This window comes from Eublepharis macularius, chromosome 2 (genome assembly GCF_028583425.1).
Source record: "Eublepharis macularius isolate TG4126 chromosome 2, MPM_Emac_v1.0, whole genome shotgun sequence".
NCBI lineage: Eukaryota > Metazoa > Chordata > Lepidosauria > Squamata > Eublepharidae > Eublepharis > Eublepharis macularius.
Window position 1 is genome coordinate 198,891,398 of NC_072791.1, and position 20,592 is coordinate 198,911,989.

Genomic DNA, 20,592 nt, shown 5'->3' on the forward strand with positions numbered 1-20,592 from the left:
GACGACTGGTCATACTTAAAAATAATTATTATTCTGCACTCTTTATATATGCATATTTATTCCTCTGCACTCTTTATACATACCCACACATGAGTGAGAATGAAGCTCAGTGCAACTATAATGTTTTGTTTGTTACACTGAGAAGATCCATGCTCATTACTGACACTACACCTTCAGTGGTGAAACATTACATAGTTCAGAAAAATACAAATTGCACTTTTCAGAGCTTAGGAAAGCTTCAGAAACACTGAACATTAATTTCGTTATTTGATGATAACAATAACAACAACATTTGATTTATATACCACCCTTCAGGATAACTTAAAACCCACTCAGATCGGTTTACAAAGTACGTTATTATCCCCACAACAACAAACACCTTGTGAGATGGGTGGGGCTGAGAGCGCTCCTAGAAGTTGTGACTGACCCAGGGTCACTCAGCTGGCTTCAAGTGGAGGAGTGGGGAATCAAACCCGGCCCCCCAGATTAGAGTCCCACGCTCTTAACCACTACACCAAACTGGCTCTCATCTCTATATGATGTAATTCACATCATACAGTATTATGTTTAAAAAGCAAAAAAAATCCCAGTATTTCATAAAATAAAATATACAGCCAAGTATTAAGAAGATGATGAATTCCCTTCACTGAAATAAACACTGAGCAATGGAGTTTGATAAGCTGACAGTATAATGCCTTTTAACACGTGGTCCACTGGCGAGCACTGAGATACAAGCACTCTTTCCTAGTTCTTGTGGCAGGGACAAACATCTACAGGAGGTATGCCAAGCATTCCCAAGACTACAGAACCCACCTGGAGAAGCCAAGAGACAGGCTGACAAGACTAGACAGGCACCCCAGGAATCACCTTCACAGGACAGGTCCAAAACAGTAAGCAACAGAACACCCTTTCTTGCCACCCACAGCTCAGACCTCTCCAGCATATAATCATGATCTACACGCTCTCCTGGAAGGCAATTCTTCCTTCTCACAAACATTACTGAAGAGATAAACTGGTGCCCCAACCAGAAATATTGCCAGCAACAACAGACCAGCAAACAGAAACATCAATGCAGGGATGCAATGATCCTTGGTGCCAATTCTGTCCTGATTTCCACTCAAATGGCACTATCGAAGACGCAACGTCAGCCACAACATCATTCCCCTGAGCATTGTCCAATGTGGTATTTCCTGTCACATGCTAGCATGAAAGCAGTGGGGAGTATTTCAACCTCCCTGGACTTTCAGTGGTAGACTTAAGATTGTAGTACTTCAGCAGAAGAGGTGGACTGCAATGAGAAGTGGGCGGCTGAGTTGGCTTTCATATGCAGATCTGATACTATCAGACCTGGATTCAATAGGAACCTGGGGTGGTTACCTCACTGCAAAACATAACTGCATCTCCTCTCAGATTAACACACACAATTCAGATTCATCCTACTTTGCTAATTTATTAGCCATTGGACTGGTTCTCACACACACATTGATTATCTTATTTTCAACTTATTTTCAACTGCGCTCTTTAATGTAACTGATATGACCTGGGGAACCAGGTCTCTCTGACTGCTAGTTATAATAATTCCCTCTTTCCTTCTGCTATTTGTAGCTTTGCATAATACTCTCTATATCAACTGAATGTTAATGCTTCAAGCATTAGATGAAGTGGGCTCTGGCTCATAAACGCTTATCCCACAATATACACTCATTTAGTTTTATGGTGTCAGAAGACTGTTTTTCACAGTAGTATTTTATCTCTCTCTCTCTCTCTCTCTCTCTCTCTCACACACACACACACACACACACACACACACACACTTTTAATGCATCATTTACAAATCATGTAATAGTAGTTGTTAGAACTGGAATTATTCCTATATTGTTATCTTCATTGGGACTTCAAAAGCAAAAAGGCATGAGCAATAAATAATTGTGTGACGCTCTGAGTAAATTTGTCATAGACTTCAATGGGTTCGATTCCAATTACAGGTGCATGAAGTGATCTCTTAAGTATGTGAGTTTGTTTTTCTCCCAAAGTAGCACTCAGAGCATCACAAAGTGCAAGTGAATACTAAGAGAATGGTTATTGCCATTTTAGCCCCAGGTTGAATCCAAAAGATATCCTTACAACAACCTTACCCCATATATTTTTTTAAAAAATAGGCAGAGTGATATCTTCAGCTGCTGCATAAAAATAAGCAAACTTCTGTGTTAGGCATAATTCATTCTAGGAGATGGAAGCAACATGTCAAAGTGGGAGTAGTTATGCCAAGATACTCACCATATACTACAAGCTCATTCTCAATATATGTACCTAGTTAACACAAAATTTCTGAAAAGATCTAACGGCACACATATTATGGAAAAGTCAAACAGAAGCATGAGCAAAGTGCTAAGAATTTCTAATTCAGAACTTACAGTGCTCAAAATCAAAGGTAATAAATGGCAAAGTTCAGTTGAGGTAGTGATAAATGCTTGAGGCTATGCAATCCAAGTAACAAGTGACAGACCAATCTATATGACTCAGCAGTACTAAAGGAAGTCTTCTTATTATGGGGGTTATAAAATCACCATTGCTTGGGATTTATTCCTAGTACCCCAGGCTACAATGAGATAGCAGCTCTCCACTGGTAAACATGCATGTCCAAGATGTTTATTTACAGACCATATTTTCAAAGAACTGGATTAAATAAAATACATGAATCTTGACATTACACCTAGTGTTTTTATTGTTTGTAAAACACGCCATCAGGCCAACAGTAACCTACATTCAAACATCAAGCACAGACAGAGATTTTATGTTAAAGTTAGGACAGATCATAACATTTAGAGATCTGCCACTCTGAAAAATGTACTTGGAGAACTTTTGGGATCAAATTCTGTCAGATTTTTATGAATGTACAAGATGACCACAGAACAGAAGTCCTCTTCCTCCCAAACCTTTTACAGCTACAAATACGACAATTTTTTCAACACAAAAGTTGCCCTTTACTCTGCAAGCCTGGGTCACATTCATGTACTACTGGGGGGGGGGGAGAATGACTATATTTTAGCACAGAAGCCTACACTTATTTCTGGCTTTTAAAGGAAAGGTTCACTTTATAACACATATGATGTTGTCCTTGAGGAATTCTGACTCACTTCTTACCTAAACACTCCTTGCCATCACTGTTAGTTCAGATTAGAATAATCCTTCACCATCACAGTTCTACCATGGGACCCCAAAGAGCAGTGTTGCTACAGCTGTGCCGAGTTTTAGCTCATGGGAAGACAGTCACATATGCCTAGTAAATATTAAGATGTATTTGTGTCCTTGCAAGATTCTTCCTCTACAGCATACTAAAAACTCAAGCTACAGCAACAAGGTACACAGGCAGCAAGATCTTTAGAGTATTGATGTTTAAATCTTCAAACATTTTTATATTTATGGAAACAGTCCACTTATGATCTGAGAGAAATAAGATTAGGCATAAACATTCTTTTATTAAGAAGTGGTTTTAGAGTATTGACATAAATGGGTGCATGGTTTACATTTGGATTACTGGCAACTGCTCATCTCTACCATTTCTTTCTGTAAAGTATCTCTAAGAAGCCCTTGAGTCCCATAAAAATCTTTGCCAACCATGCCCTTTACATACTGGTTAGTATAGCATCCAACAGCCTCCTACAAAAGACCTTAAATATTTCTTTTTTTAAAGAGCCATATATGGTACAATTTTGAGCCACTTTTGGCTCTGACGCCTAAGTCTGCAGAGCCCTGCACTAGTCTATTATTCTTCTACCAATTCTTCTACGGATCACATGTGTGGTTGCAATGAGTTGGACCCAGTCTCCTCTGTGGGAAGAGCACTTCTGTCTACACAAGAAAAAACAATTCCCACTAAATTTCTTCTTCCCACTGCAGACTTCCACTCTATGCCCGAGTCCACTGGCTTTCAGGAGTGGCTTTCTAAGGGACACAGAGGGCTGCAAGTAAAAAGGAGCTAGGAATAATCCATTCCCTAAGCAAAGTTTGCTTGTGTATATTAGGATACAACACATGCATCAGAAGTTGTAGGATACATGGTCCATATTTAAGAAGATAAAGCCATATTGGCTTGTTTCCAGACTGTTTGCTTATAACTTCCAGGTAAAGGACATGCTTCCACTTCACCTCAATGTGATGAAGTTCCACACAGTTGTAACATGAATCATGGGTGCTAATTTATTGGCCTGGAAATCACAAAATGCTGACACTGTTATGTTGGAAACGTTATCTGGTTTGGAATATTTGCTGTTTTGTAATGCATGTCAAACTGGGACTTGGGCCCAGCTGTGAGGCAGTTTACCATGTGCTCTTCTCCAAAGTGCCCCTGTTTTCTTCTTAGATACGAAGGCCCATGTACAAAACTCCAGGATTTCCCCACACATACACAATTTCTGGAGTGAAAAAAAGGGAGATTTTGGAGAGTTGTGACCAAAAAAAGCAAGAGCAAGAGGAAGGAAATAGTCTCTTACAGGTAGAATACCTTAAGACAAGGTTTTACCCACTCAAAATATGTAGCATCATTTTTTAAATGTAAGAAATCTATTATTAGAGGTTTGATTATTTCTATGTACACCAGAGACTACTTGTCCACAACATAGTGCCAATGGGCACCATGGCATCTGCCAATGTGTTTCCCACTGCCGACCTGCTACTTCGACAAAGTATCCCTTCCCCAAAGTAAAGAGTAAACCTTAGCTGTTCTCCATCTCACTGGAGAGTGAGGCACTTCAAAAGAGTCCAGAAGGCACCAACTTTGTTTCTGTAGAGAGCATCTGGAAATAGCTGCTTCCAAAAAAGGAGAATATGCCTTGGTATCTACTAGCACTTTGCATTTGGGTCCAGCCAGTTTTGCTGTGGCATGCACTACCTGTTCTCAAAATTCCAAAAGTGCCCACAAGTTCAGCAAGGTAAGGAGCCCCCGTTGTAGACACATAAAGCATATATTTTACTGTTGAAACATGAATAATTTGAGTAAAAATTAATATGCTGTAATGTATTTGATAGTATTTTACAGAGTTCAGGTTTTCATAGTTATAGTGTTTAATCTGGTAGCCAAAATTTTTCAGTACTATCAGGACTATGAAACTGTCCAAATAATACAATTTTGTTTACCACAAAGCTTGTTTTCTAATTTCAACTTCTATTTTTTTCCTACCTCTCAGACCACAAACGTTAAGATACATGTGCTAAGGTATCACTGATGTAGAAGGTTCATCTGTTTTTCTATAGTATAGAGTATATTTGCAATTTTGCTGATAGAAAACTGCAACATTTATATGTTTAAATTCAATAAATATGACAAATAGCCCTATTTTGTATACAAACTTATAAATGATATGTTTTATGTTGTTAAAGCAGTAAAATAAGTTTTACGCACTCAAATATTTCCTAAGTTTGTGTTGCTGTTTTTTTTTGAAGGGGAAAATATTTTCCCATGGCTTTAAAATTTCTATAAATTTATTTCCAATAACTATCTACTTGGGATTCTTGAAATGAACGCCAAAAGAGTAGCACTGTTAAATCTTTTGCAACAAGAACAAGAGTTCAGATACCACCAAACTGTTGGTTGAAAGAAGCACGGTTTAGATCACTGGTCCTGATTTGAGCTTTCAAGCACACAACAGGCAAATAAACAGTGGCTTAGAGCAGCTCACCTGCATTTGCTTTTGATCCACTTAGTCACAGACGTATTCCTATCTCCACAATACAACAGCAATTATTAATTTAGACATCATGCTAAACCATTGCATAAAAACACAGCTTCTGATCACAAGCCATGATTTGACAATTCAAACATCATAACAAACATAGGTTAAACAACTTTAACATGGTTTGGTAAGTAACCTGAATCAAGACAACTACTGTATACAGATGTCACAAATCATTACTTTTATTTCCTAACAAGTAGCAGCCAGAATTTCTCAGCCTTACACACAAACCATGGTTTAGATTAGAATTTAAGTTTACAGGCAAAAAGCAAACCACAAACTGTTAAAATGCTCAATGCCAACATCACAAGAAGTTGCAGTAAGATTTAAGACTTCTTAAACCAGTAATCATAGCATAGGGGGAAAGAGAGGACTATGATTTTTTTATGTTTGAATGCAGCCCCTGGATCCTGTGTCATCTTGAAAACTAACATATAAATTGTGGCATAATTTTGACAAAGGGAACTACGGCCCAATATATATATTTGATAGTTTTAGAAGTGCCACAGGAATGTGATATTCTTGAAATGACAATGGAATCCTGATCTTGGCATTATCAATTAATAACTAGGAAAAAATCAAGTGTTACTTGGAGGCTGAACTTTCAGCCAAAGAAAATTCAGCATCCTTCCACAAATGTAACACATCCTTAAAGAAATTACTATTTTTCAAGAGAGATGTAAAAGCCTCAAAACAGAGAGAAAAAAAGGGAAACTTTCCTATGTAGGCATTGCAAGATCATAGCAGTCAACAACTTTAATTAGACTTAATAACATAAAATTAACTAGGATGGATTAATTTAAATTAAAATGATTTAAACTAACAAGACCGAAAAGAGAGATTTAAATCAAATTCCTCATTTTGAAATTCATATATTTTCTGAACATGTATTCATAGTGACTATAATTCATTACAACATGTTTGCAACCAACAGAACCTGTATACAACCAGGAGCCTAAGCTTAGCACTTTTGTCATGACAGCTACAAGCCTGTTTTCTATTTGGCTCTCTCTGCATGCTTGTGAAAACCGTAAGATCACTTAACTGACTACTAAAGAGTGAAATCTCATGCACATTTATTTGGAAGCAAGTCCCACAGAACAACTTACATTAATTAAGGTAAACAAGTACAGGACTAAGTTGTAACAAGCACTGGGAGTGATGGCAGTTACTAGGAAAAATTCTTTCACAATGAGATGGAATTTAAACGACCGCTGTGATAAGGAATATTTCTGACTTGGCCACTTTGAGAACTGAATATATGGCACAGCTCAGATAATCAATGATAAAGTGGGATCACATGATAATGCATTTGTAGTTCTGGTGAGATCCTGGATCCCAACACTTGTGTTGATTTACTAGTCCTTGAGTCTAATAGAAAGCCCAGAAATATATAACATTGCAATTGGTAAAGATATAGTTTTTCTTTCTTCTTATTGGGCTTTTGTGTAGACTATTGTAGCACACCTTGGGTGTGTGTCTTTGCAAGGAAAATGTATTGTAGAAGGAAAATCAATGAAGAAGGGGTAGTTTATTCCAGAAACAGGAATTTTGCTGGAAATACTTGCTCACGGGGGAAAGTACTTGCTGCTTGAAGGCAGACAAGTGAATTGATGGGATCCTGCCTTGTCCCATTTTGTATTACTACAGACACTAAAAGATTTAGAGAAAGAATAGAGGAACAGTTTAAAATGGAGCTATAACTTCCTCTAGATCTAGAAGTTAAACTAGTTACAACACAAATACTATTTAAAAAAACATTATATCTGAATTCTGGATGAGTTGGTAGAAAGTTTCAGAGACAAAACCATTAATTTATGTGGCGTCATCATTTCAAACCCCATTACACAGAAACTTGTAAATGACATATTGCAGCTGAACCGTTTTCTGTGTTCAAATTTCAAACTGTTCAATACTATATTGGAAGAGTATCACAAAAATGTCTACAAATAACCAACAGTAAGGCTAAATCAGAATACATACACATTACAAGCACTGTATGGGAAAAGATCCCTCATCTAATGAAGGGATGACTTGCATATAACCATATCCTAAGCACTTTTTCCAACAGACATCAAGAAACAAGAGATGTATTTATAACCAGTGCACAACTGAAGAGCTGTGTGCTACTCAAATCACAATAGCAGGAAAATGGCTTTTAGCAGTTCAAACACATTTCAACTTATTTCATACACAAAACTATAATGCATTTCTTTCTGATCACTTCAACGTAGTATCTATAACATGGCAGTGCTAGGTTCAAATTCATCACTTCTCATGACATAGATCTGCCATTTATATTCTCTAATGAGTAAGAAGATCCTATACTTCCAAGACACATTATACTGACATGGTTCAGTTTTTCGATAATTTATGGTTAGTATATATGGATATTTTTCCTATGATATAACGTACAAAGATCTTGCGTAGTGCTAACAGATAGAGTCTTTAAAACAGACACAAAATGCATGAGGTTGGTAAGTTTCTCTTTATACCATGGGGAGAAAGGAAGTGCCATGGAGAAAAAGGTGAAACTGACCATGAGCCAAAAATGTAGGTTACAGGTAATACCAGCCAACATTAATGCATTCATCAAGCAAGCAGCATGGGCAGCATTTCAGTCAGAAACAAGCAGAGCTATGCATGTATTCATTTTTTGTCATATTTATATCTCAGCCTTCCTCTAACTACCCAGGCCTCCTCAAAGACAGTCTGACATTATCCATCAGACCCTGCTTCGAGAGAAAATCTATCTATATTGAGTGTACACACACACACACACAGTGAAATAATAATTAATGTTTCTCCAATTATGTAATAGTCATTCAACACTCTAGAGTGCATCTTATTACTTTTTCCCTCTAACTGTAACTAATCTTGCTTACATAGACCAAACTATATTCTACAACAAAATAATACTGTACAACATAGTTACAGAAAAGTTGAGATGATCTATTTTCTGACACTACCAGGCAAAAGTTTAAGCTAAGGAGTAATACATGTATCCCCTCCCTCCCCAGTTACTTAAGGCAGCAGAGTTTTCAACACCAGGATACAGCGGGATTCATTTGTATAAATTAGGATAGTTTTTAACCCTCACCTAAAGTGTAAAGGCTGAGTTCTATCTCAAGTTTTATAGGAAAACCTGGTGCTTTCAGTTCTGTCTGAATTAAACTGATGAACCTTCTGTGCAAACTTCTGAGCCGTTGCCAGAGGTAGTTCACTTATTAAAAACTTTAATTAACTTATTAAAAACAAAATAAGGGGTTAGGCTTTAGACAAAACCTAACCACTGAATAATTTGTCCTTCTAAAATAGTTTCCAAAACATTTTCTTACTTCTCCACACCAACTACCTCAATTAAATCAGCGTATTAATGTCCTTGGTTTTAATTACACATTTGTTCAGATGTCCATTTAATCATTTAAGTATTTGGGCACAGCTATACAAGATTATCCCAGGCCAGTATCTGAGCACTTCCATCAACTTGAGTTTATCCAATTTAACCTATTTAAATTGGGTTTGAAAAATGTTTTTCATAGCTGGCACCTCTGCATTTTAAAAAATTGCTATATTTATATATTTTGTATCAGCAAGAATCAAAACATTTTATTCTTATTCCAAACAGGACCAGACAACCAACGGCCTGTCTTCTTCTAGCACATCCCAAGAACTGTACACCTATGCAACTGAGGGGCAAGAAGCAATGCCTCCTAGAAAAATGGTTTCACCTGCCTAGAACTGTGAAGTCTCAGAACCAAACACACACACAAACCTGGGAGAAGAAAGAGAGAGTACAGTTTTTTTCCCCATCCCAAGGTTTTTTTCCCCAAAAGAAAAACTGGCAATGCTGCGGAAAGCTAAGAGAAAACACAGCGAAAATATACTTTAGACTCATGATTTGATATTCTAAAGTCAACATTTTAAAGTATTGTTTTAGCTGCCCTTTATTACTTTTGAGTTTCTAATAAGCATAACAATTATGTAAGAATTTACAATGTTAGACTATTTGTATTTAGATATACATAACTCTACATAGATGTATGTACATCAAATCCCCTCCATCTGCTGTTACATGCAAATGAAGCTGGAATATGTCGGGTTATATATATACCAGATCAACAAAGTACAGCCACAATTGTTTCAATCTGTGCAAAGTTTAAGTCTGTGGAAGCAAAATTTAAAATTCTGATCTATTGATCTTTCAGAAATCAATTTCAATTAGAGAAAGAAACTTGATAACGTACTGCTATCAAGTGTACATTATTTATAGTTTAAATGACATGATATGGCCTTCGTGTTGCTAGTTTTGTCCACAGTTAATACAACACTTACTATGTGTGGTAACAATATGCTACTTAGCAGTTTGATGTTGTTATAAAGTTTAACTCACTATCAGGACTGAATGATACTCCTTAATTCTGTGATCTTGTTCAAATGGGGCAGGCACTCCACTCCCTACCCCTCCACAGTTGAAAGCAGTCTGAAAGGTTATTCCTACCGCAGTTGCCTTTGTAAACAGGTGTAGCAGGATTTTGTATTATTTCTCTTTTTATGAAGGATAATGACAGAGAACACTGTTATACAGAAAACACCGTTTCTAACTTTAAATGTTTTTTTAAAACCTGGTTTTTATTAATGGTTTCTACTTCTGACTCTCTTTTTTATTTCCTCAACTGGCAAACTAAGATATGGGTAGGACACTTAGGATTCAGCAGCTGGTTGCTTCTTATCTAACAATAAGTACGTTCATAATTACTGTTTGAATAATAACCAAGGCTTTAATACTCTTGTATTTCATACTCATGATGCATTTGTTGTTAAAATAATAAAGTTTAGATATAAGAAAGTACTGCACATATTTTCATTCCCCCCCCAAAAAAAATCCACAAAAAAGCACACACAAACAAAATAGTTTTTTCTCGCTTCTTCAATATTTCCAAGAGGTCTGTTTCTCTTCCCTTGGCAACATACTGCTGTGGTCCCCCAGCTCTGCATCTTCCAAGTCTTGACTGCAAAAACTGGAAAGATGAAGCTGAAGGTATCAGTTTTGAGACCTGGTATCAGCTGTCAGGCACACGTTTAATAAATTTTGTACTGTAGCAGAAAATTTGTTTGCTTGTTTATTAAAATATTTATACCTCGCCTTCCACACAGTCAAAGCAAACACTCTGAGAAGCGAAAACAAAAAAAGTTTTTTTTAAAAAAAATTAAAGTACTATGATTAACTTTAATAGCTACATGTGAAGACTGGACTACTCAGATACTACCCATGGCACATAGTCATTTCATGACATCAACAAGGCAATCCTTGGCAGAGTTACACTTTTACAAACCCACTGACTTCAAAGGACTTAGAAGGGCATAACTCTGCTTGGGACAGAGCTGTTAATGTGATGGCTTGCTCTGCAACAGTCCTGCAGTTATCTGAATATGAATATAATGAATAAATGAAAATTTTTATATATACAAGGCAAAACAACGACGATATGTAGCAAATCAGCAAGTAAGTCAATTTTATCACAGAGCAGGAAACAAGTGTATCATTCAGAAAATAAAGAGTAAAACATGTCAGTTGATGCCACTTGCTTATACCAAGTACAAAACAGATCTAGACATACTTTCTGGAAATAAGGGACATACTTCACATCACTGAGCAAGCAAACTTTCGTTAATTTGCACACTTGCCCACATTTAAAGCACAAATTACATCACAAAAAAGATACCATCGCTCATGGACACATGGCTGTTATTCTATGATTAACAACTGACAGTTCATTTTTTTTTAAAAGTACTTAACTGTTGATCATTGATGTTAGGGGTACTAGCTGCATGTAAAAGAAAATGCACTAGCGGCATGTAAAAGGAAATGCACAACATTTGTTTATTTTGCCCCAAAAGTTTATTCTAGCACTTGACATTTTGTTTTGCCTTCAGCACATAGTTCTTGACTTTGCTTTGAGCTGTGGTTCTACATATTCTCACACTGAACAATGGTGTGATGAACAGTGTGTCTGTTCCTTTCAATTCGGAAGGCTTCAAATTCAGCTTCAATTACAAAGTAGCCTTAAACTCTAGCTATAGTCTAGGCCTTTCATTTTCAAGAAGCTATTCTTCCTTTAGGCAATACATGGAGCCCCTTATCACACAGTTGCATCTTCCAAACAACTAGACTGAACACAAGCGCTCTCCAGGAAAATGACAAATGTCTAGATTGAGCAGACAGCCCTTTCAGATGACAACACTGATTTAGTAAACCAGTACTTAGCACGCATATGAGGACCCCAGTGTTTGCCCACTGCTATCATGTTCTTTGCCACAACTTAATTTTTCCAGCTGTTTAAAAAGTCAAAGCAGAATGTTGGTGATGCTCATGGCCCATTTGCAAAATACAAGTACTTACTTAAGACAAAAAGCATGCTGATTTACAATTATGTTCTGAACAACTAATAAATGAAAGCACCTCTCCTTTTGGAAATTACAGTTTAAATCGGATAGTCAAAAGCAAACATGTAGGGAGAAACATCGCTTCATAAAGAGCACTGAAGATTGCACGAGGTGAACAAGCATTTCATGTGACATGCAAATTCTTTCCATATTACTAGGATAATATTTCTAGCTCCCAGACCAGAAACACAATTAAATCTCGACATGTTTTCTTCTGGAAGAATATCAATGTCGTTGCATTCCAGGATGGCCTTGCAAAGAGAGTTCATAAAACCACAGACTAGTATCTCAGCACAGTGGATAAATATTAAATGGAGCAAACCATCATCTAAAAGAAAGGATTTAGCTGCTAAATAAACTCTGTATGCTAAAAAATGCAAATAGAAACAGAGCATTTTCCAATTTACACATCCAAAACAACACTGAAAAAGTTTTTAAATTAAAGTGACATTGTAAAACCACCTAAATATAAAGATACTGTTATAACTGTTAAAACATTATGTACTATAATACACAATACTGATGTTAAACACTATGCACTAGAGCTTAATAAACTTAATCCAAACTGGTACAACTGCTGTATCTTCTCCCTAGAGTTTAAGCTTCCAAAGAAACAGCCAGGAACAAAATGCCTGCCACTTCAGTGCCTTTAACATATGCCATAAATCCAACCATTACAGGTATTTTTCTAAAGCGCCTTCATGCCAATCTCTGAGCTTCCTATTGTCAGCTTCCTATCTAGGAACGTGCGCAAAAGTGACAAGGAGTGATGCAAGTCTGACAACTACTGGAATGAAGGAAGAGGGCACACCACTTTCATTATGCATTTCCAGGGTTTAAATCCCTTCACCAAAACGTTAAGCATGTTTGTTGAAAGGCTATATTCCACACTTCAAATGCTCTGAATAAAAAATATTAAAAATGCCATGTATAAGTTTGAAAGTTTATATGGAGCCTAGCAATAGCACTTTTTTAAAAAAAGTCACAAGGCAAACAAAAGAAGAGAGCTGTTCAATGCACTGAAATAAGCACTACCATGAGCCATCACGTTCCAAAAATCATGAATATGCAACATTCATTCCACCAGAATACCATATGTTGGTGTATGAAAGTTCCTCTCGATCCCCTTCACAAACCGTAATTTTAAGATTTTTTTTTAAAAAAAACCTAATCATTTCATAGCCTGTATAATTGCTACATCTTGTGGCAACATAGTTTAATGCAAGGAACAAGAGGGAAAATGGACAATATAAGGGAGTTGTTTGCACATAACCTTCATACAGATATTCCCTGCAAACACCCACAACACCCTGCTCTCTCACTGTCGTTTTAAGACAGGAGGGGTGGGGGGAAGGAGAAGGGGGAGGGAAGAGAAAAAATATCATCCAAGACGCGATGGAGGAAAAGGAGAAAGTTGCAGTCATTCTATGATGGCTTTTAACGTGTCTCCGTCACTTTTGTCTTAAACCAATGGCTGAAGAAAGTGTCTTTCTTGTAGCAATAAGTGCCTCGATCTTTGTCTCTTTTTCCACCATCCTACACCTCCATGATGCCAAAACGACTAGACCCTTTTCCCCCCATTTAAGCAACAGCCACGTTCATCATTATCATCCTAACCACCCCAAAAAAGAAAAAGCACCCCACTTCCCCCCCCCACCCAACACACTTTATAATATGAAAGGAAGGATTAATCAATACGGGGGGAGGACAGACAAGAGTGCAAAAAAAAATTAATACCTCCCCTCCAAAAAAACTCCTTGTAAAAGCAAAAATATCGACTGGAAACAGTTTTTAAAAAAATATTTTTTAAAACGAGAGATTTGTGAGGGAGGTAAGGAAACACTTATCAATACACCCCCCCCCCCAATATTGGGATAGGACTGCAAGGACATTTTAGTGGGGAGTCAAATAAATAGGGGGCAGTGGCTGGGGAGGCTGCTTGAGATTTTTTTTAATGCCCGTGTGTTGGGCGGGGGGGGGGGCGTCTAGACCTTCCTCCGTCGGATGCACTGAAGAAGGGAAGACATGTTTCGCCTCCTCTCCTTTGCCCTCGGCCCCGCAAGCCTGGGACTGGCCTCAGGCGGCGGCGGCGGCGGCTGCAGCTGCTGCGGCTCTTGACACCGCCGTGCCCCTCCCTCCCTTCCTCCCCAGGGCCCGTTCCCCCCTCCACCAGCCAGCCCTCCGCTTCCCTCACCTCCCCGAGGAAGAGGGGAAGGAGAGCGGCTCTCCTCTCCCCCCTCCATGTCGGCCTCCCTGCCATTTACCTTCCTTGAGCGGCTTCCCGGGCGGCGCGCTGTTCTGGAGTAGGGAGGCCGCCGCTGAGGCCGCCACGGCCACCGCCGCCGCCGCGAAGCAGCAGCCCTGCAGGCTCGGTGGGGACGTGGAGAGCCGGGACCAAGATGGCGGCCCCTCCAAACTTCCACTGCTACTTTGGACACTCATCAAGCTACTTTCCTGGAGCCCGGCGGCAGCCGCCGGGGGCAGCAGCGCTGGGGGGAGAGGAAGAGGCGGCGCGGCGGCGGAGGGACAACCAGCAACACCGCCGCTGCCGCTGCCGCCGCCGCCGCCGCCGTGCTCATGGCCGGGGGTGGGGCGCGGGAGGGGAGGCGGGAGCGGCGACCCCCCACACGCGCGGGAAGGCGAGCGGGAGGCGGCTCCCTCCGGCCCTCCTTCAGTGCGGGGGGACAAGCCGCGGCGGCTCAGGCCGGAGCAACCTGCCCGCGCCTCTGCACTGCGTCGCCTCAGAGCCAGCTAAAGACCGAGGGGAGCCTCTCGCCCGCCTAACCTTCCCCCCCGTGAGGGAAGAGGGCGGCGGGGACGAGGAGGAGGAGGAGGAGCCGCGGCGTGCACACAGGGAGAAAGAGACACGGCCGCGCTGGCGAATGGAGAGAGAGCGCTGACGACGACGCGGCGGCCGCTTCTGCTGCGCATCTCGGCGGCAGCGCCGGCGCCCACAGCCCGCCTGGGAGAAGGGGAAGGCGCACGCAGCCGGCATGGGCACCTGCTCCTCCTCCTTCCCCTCCCGCCTCTTCGCTTCACAGCAGGCCGCAGCGACGCGCCCTCTTTGGTCTCTTCGCCCGTCAAACGAGACGAGACGCTGGGAGATTGGGGAAGGCGAGCTTCCTCTCTCTCCCCCGCCTCTCGAAATGGATTCGGGTCGAGGCCGGGTGGGGAATTCTTTCCCGCCTTCCAGTTGCCCCGCTTGTGTGGAACTGTATAGCGGCGTCTTTACGTTTGCTTAGCAGGTCAAATGGCAGCCGTGATGAGGGAGGGAAGGATCGCGAAAAGAGCATGGCGTGGGGCTGAAGGGTTGAACGCTCTCCTTTCTCCCTTAGCCCGGATCCGAATTGTCTCTCTCCAAGCCGTGGCTGCTATTCAAAAATAAATATATGCCAGGGAGTTCCATTCAGGAGTGCCTCGACTAGTTTGACACACCACCTGCAACACCTAAGTCTCCCTCCTGCCATAAATGCCTGAATAATTTGTTTATATTATGTGTTTCCATCCTGCTTCCCCCCTCCCTCGGGACCCAAATTGGCTTCCAAAAAAACCCTCTCACCCAATTTCTGTCCATCACTCATAAATATTAAGGTATACTCTCTTACACTGCAAGCCCTATGCGTGTTTACTCAGAAGTAAGCCTTACTGTGGCAAGTGACCTAGAACAGTATTTCCCAACCTGTGAATCCTGACCCAAAAGTGAGCTCAAGACTTTGCAATTGTGGCCGGGGGACCACCACCCCACCCCGGTTATGGAGCCCACTCCAAACTGCCAGTTTCCTGCTTTGCCGAGGCTCTACCAAAGACTCTCTTAAGGGCAGCAGTGCCCATGCCTGCCTTCTGCCTCTGCTGTTATGGACTGTGTTACCTATGCCTGTTTCCTGCCTCCTTGGACGCCTACCTCACCTGGGCCCAGAGCCATGCTGCTAGCAGCACAGTGCCAGCCGGAGGGACCCTCCGTGAGCCTGGCCAGGCACCCCCTGGTCGGTTCCTACGGGGAGTTCCTTGTAGGACAGTCACTGGGTCTGCCCTCGCTATTAGGCAGCCTGCTAGCCAGCCCACGAGACATGCCAAGGAAGAAGCCATGTTCCTAGGCAGCAAAGAACCACCGTGGACAGTTTGCTCTGAGGCTGCCATTTTGAGACCAAGCTCCTGTCATGTTCACAGAGCCCAGCCTCATCCTGATATGCATATCACTGGAAGCCACCCTGAGATAGAAGCTACTTGCTGGCTGTCCAGAACACCTAATGGACACATGTCAATACAACCACCGCATTCCAGAGCAGATGCCATCAAGACAACTCCAGCTTCCTGACAGATTCAATCAACCCACCCAGCACTCCCCTCCTTTGTCCCCTCTTCCCAAGGTGTCACAATCATACATTCAGATCCTAAAGCGGCCCATTAGCTATAGTTATAGAGCCATCAAGCTCCTGAGAACCACATGGAAGGCCCTCGCCTCAGGGTACGTTTTGGGGTACTTAAGCAGGCTCTCCCTGCCATGAGGCGCTCGCCATTCCTCTCCCGACCCCCGACCGTCACTCTGCGTATCTAGTGCAGGCATTAGATATTGCCCCGCTTTGCTGCTGCTGCTCTGCTTCTTGCCGTGATCAGGTAACGTATTCCCCCCGCCTTCAATCTCAAGTGGGCTTCCTGCTAATGCAAACGGCTCTATTTATCTGCTCTTTATTTCCTAGCTCTCGTATGTTCCTTGTTTGTATGTGTTATTGTAGGCTTATGCAACACCTTAGTAAACACGTTTTGTGCTGATTAGTCCTTGCCTCTTTATTGTGTGAGTAATCCGGAAGTACGGACTCTGGTATACATTGGTAAAGATCCGCACTAATTTAAGCCAGATTGCGTGCTAATTTCCCCCTAAAATAGCAGGTCTGGTAACACAGTTGCCATTTTATTGATTTGTGCATGCTCTGTTTTTAAAAAAGAGTTAGCACAACAAGGAAATTTGCACCTGTGGGAACCTTTGATTGATAGGATTACTCTCTTACTTTATGTTCTGGGTCCAGTAGCATCTTAAAGACCGACTAGATTTCCAAGGAATGAGCTTTCAAGCGTCAAAGCTCCCTTTGTCAGATACGTGGAGTGGAAGGGAGTTTTGACTTTTAAAATCTCAAACCCTGGAAATCTTGCTTTTCCGCAGCAGACCAACACAGCTACTCACCCAAAATAGCCTTAGTTTATGCAATTCACTTACCACAAGATGTGGTTATGACTACAATACGCTCAATTTTGAGGTAGCAAGCAATCATACATATACCAGGGAGAAAGTTTCTTTGAACAAGATGGATTCTACTGAACAAACATCTGAGTGAAAAAGAATTATGCAAAGATCAAGATGTGTCTATAAGATATCAGCCATGATAGCTACATGGAACCTCTATATCCAGAGGCAGTATTTGTCAGGGTACCACAGGACAAAACACCGGAAGGCCTTGTCATCTTCAGGGTCCCCTTGGTGATCCAGCAAAGCAACTTGTACAGTCACTACAATCTTATCAAGCACATGCCTGATCCTGCCCCTTGCTCTATCAACACAGCAGGCTACCTCATAAATTAAACAAATCATTGCAGTCCCTAAGATGTATGCACACTCTGTCTTCTTCACGGGAACCTTGTCTGCTAGCCATGAATAACTGCTTAATACACAGTTTTGTACTATGTAAGCCATCTATTTCACTCTTACTTTGAAGTAAGTCATCTGGAATAACTAATACCCCTCCAGCAATTGCACCCAATTCAAATGTACACTCAAAGGAAGGAAAATAATATTTTACAATTAATGAATGACACTGTGATTGTATGGGCTAAGATGAGTTGTGGACAAACAAATCTGTGGGAATTATCTTGAGTATCTACATATAGACATGCCTGTGCATGATCCTCCACAACCTCCCCTCCGATCCCATCACACATCAACCCAGCCCTCTCCAATTATACCTTCCCTAGCTTCATCTCATTAGTCCTTTCCACACACTGAACATACAGCCCCATCTCACATACATTCTTCAAAATTATCACTGTATGAGTCACTAGACCTACACACACTTTCCTGTACAATCCCAGCCACCCATTCTAAGGATTCTTGCTCAACTGATGTCCCCATTTCCAAATTATCACCAATTGCCTGGTGGACCAACAGGCCTCAGCCAGTCTTCAAAACAGTGTTTTGTGCTACATTGATCTCAACCAGTAATGACATGGGGTAACCCTATACCATAATGCCATGCTAGAAGCTCTGATTAATTTCAAAATACTAGAGACAGCCTTGAGAGAAGCCACCCACCCTTTCCATATCATGTCTTGTTTCAGCCTCTCTCTCACACAAGCAAGAAGACATTCCCCATCACATAGCTTCTGCATTTATACAGCATGCACAGTGAGCATGACAACATCGTTCATACTACTTGATGGGTGGTTAAATTTCACAGAGTGTCTGTATTCCAGAAGAAGGGTCTAGCCCTTCTACCAGCCTCCTGGCCCCTACTTCATCGGCTATATCCTCCGACTCCTGTTACCACTCACCATCTTAGCTTTTTTATCCCAGCACAGATAAGGCAGGGTTGGGCTGTCTTGGGAGGAACTGGCTTTGTTCCACCCACAGTAATAGCCTCAACAATGAGCAGATGGACTTATTAGTGATGCCATTGCCACAGGTGGACTAGGCTCATGCTCAGCCCTGTCACAACCACAACCTGTCCCATAGTGAGGAATGTTTTGCCAGGCCCCCAAGAGAGTGGTGGGGAAGCTTCCACCATTGGCCTTGCAGGATTGGAGTCCTATGCAGCAGCAGTAGCAGCACTAACACTAGCACTACTGGATTGATCAGTTGTGGTAGCAGAGCACTTCCTCATGGGTTTGATGAGTGTCATTTGGATGGCAACATCATGCATATCAGGGGGGGCCCTGGCAAAAGCCCTCCATGGGGGAGGGAGACCCTACTGGGCACCACATACATGGCTATGGCTGGCATGGCATCTGCGCTGTTTGCCATCGCTGCATGTGTCTCTGTTTCACTTCTGTGCAAGTTGTGATTGAACAGAGAGATGTGGGAGCATGAACATTGCAGTTCCTGCCACTTTGCCCAGTCATTGGTTCCAGCCCACCTCCTGGAGCATCCTGCCTCAGCTTTTTGACCTGGGAGCCCACCTCCGTCAGATGCTCTAATGCTCTAATCCCGCAATTATAGTATGCTTGCAAGGGTTTTGGATGGAGTACCACCATTTATTCCAGTGTATGGGGCTGTTCTGTGAATGCATGACATATAGAACTGTTCCTGATGTTGAAACAAGCACAGGAGTCACTGCTTAGAACTGTTTTTATATACCTGTGGCTGTGCCATGGCTCAGTGGCAGAACATTTGTTTTACATGCAGAAGGTCACAGGTTTGATCCCTGGCATCTCCTGTTTTAAAAGGATTAAGAATCAAGTGATGTGGAAAACCTCTTCTTGAGACCCTGGAGACCTGTTGACAATCAGAGTAGACAATACTGAGCTTCATTGACTAATGGTACAACTCAATATATTGCAGGTTTTTGTGAAACTTGGCATTGACATGATTGGCATCCTATGCTCATTTACCAGCACTTAAGCCCCAGTGATATTAATGCAATGTGTGGGTGTGGTAAAGGTGCAAGCACTGAGTCATTAATGACCCATAGGGGGATGTCGAATCACAACATTTTCCTGGCAGACTTTTTATAGGGTGGTTTGCCATTGCCTTCCCCAGTCATCTACACTTTATCCCCAGGAAACTGGGCACTCATTTTACCGACTTCGGAAGGCTGGAAGGCTGTCAACCCTGAGCCGGCTATTTGAACACTGCTTCTGCCAGGATCGAACTCAGGTCATGAGCAGAGCTTGGACTGCAGTACTGCATCTTACCACTCTGTGCCACAGTATGGGTGTGGATATTGCTTTATAAACTGCTGATTTGCTTATCAATATTTATAGACTATGTGGCCCAAAGGAAGGTTACCGAAATTTCCCCACAAATTATTGATAGCTGAATCATTGGCTTGGATCCAGTTATTTGTTTATTCAGAGATCATGGAACTTCCCCACTTTCTCTTCTCCCCAACAACTATTTCCACTCTCTCTTATACAAGTCTCTAGTAAATGCTGTAACATAAACCAAGCTTCAATGACTATGAAGCACTTCTTAGCAGAAGCTTCATCTCAGCTGATGTTGAGGCTCAACAGCACATGCTGTTGAGGTGTTTGGTGGCAGAACTGGGTACCAGTGCCTGGGACTGGTTTAAATCATTCCTCATGGAATGGACTCAAAAGATCGCTGTTGGAGACCAGCTATCTTTAGGGTGGGAGTTATCTTACAGGGTTCCACAATCTTAGCCCCCATGTTATTCAACCTTTATGTAAAACCTTTAAAAGAAATAAT

General features: G+C 41.5%; 1 protein-coding gene across 1 annotated transcript in view; it reads right to left on the reverse strand.

Moving 5' to 3' along the window:
- The window catches only part of TLK1 (tousled like kinase 1), a 79,048-nt gene extending 63,914 nt beyond the window's left edge, over positions 1–15,134 (reverse strand). Inside the window, exon 1 of the mRNA XM_054970836.1 lies at positions 14,444–15,134. Coding sequence (XP_054826811.1) covers positions 14,444–14,621 — 178 coding nt within the window. The 5' untranslated portion in view covers positions 14,622–15,134. The remainder of the gene's footprint in view (positions 1–14,443) is intronic.
- Between the last annotated feature and the right edge of the window lie 5,458 nt (positions 15,135–20,592).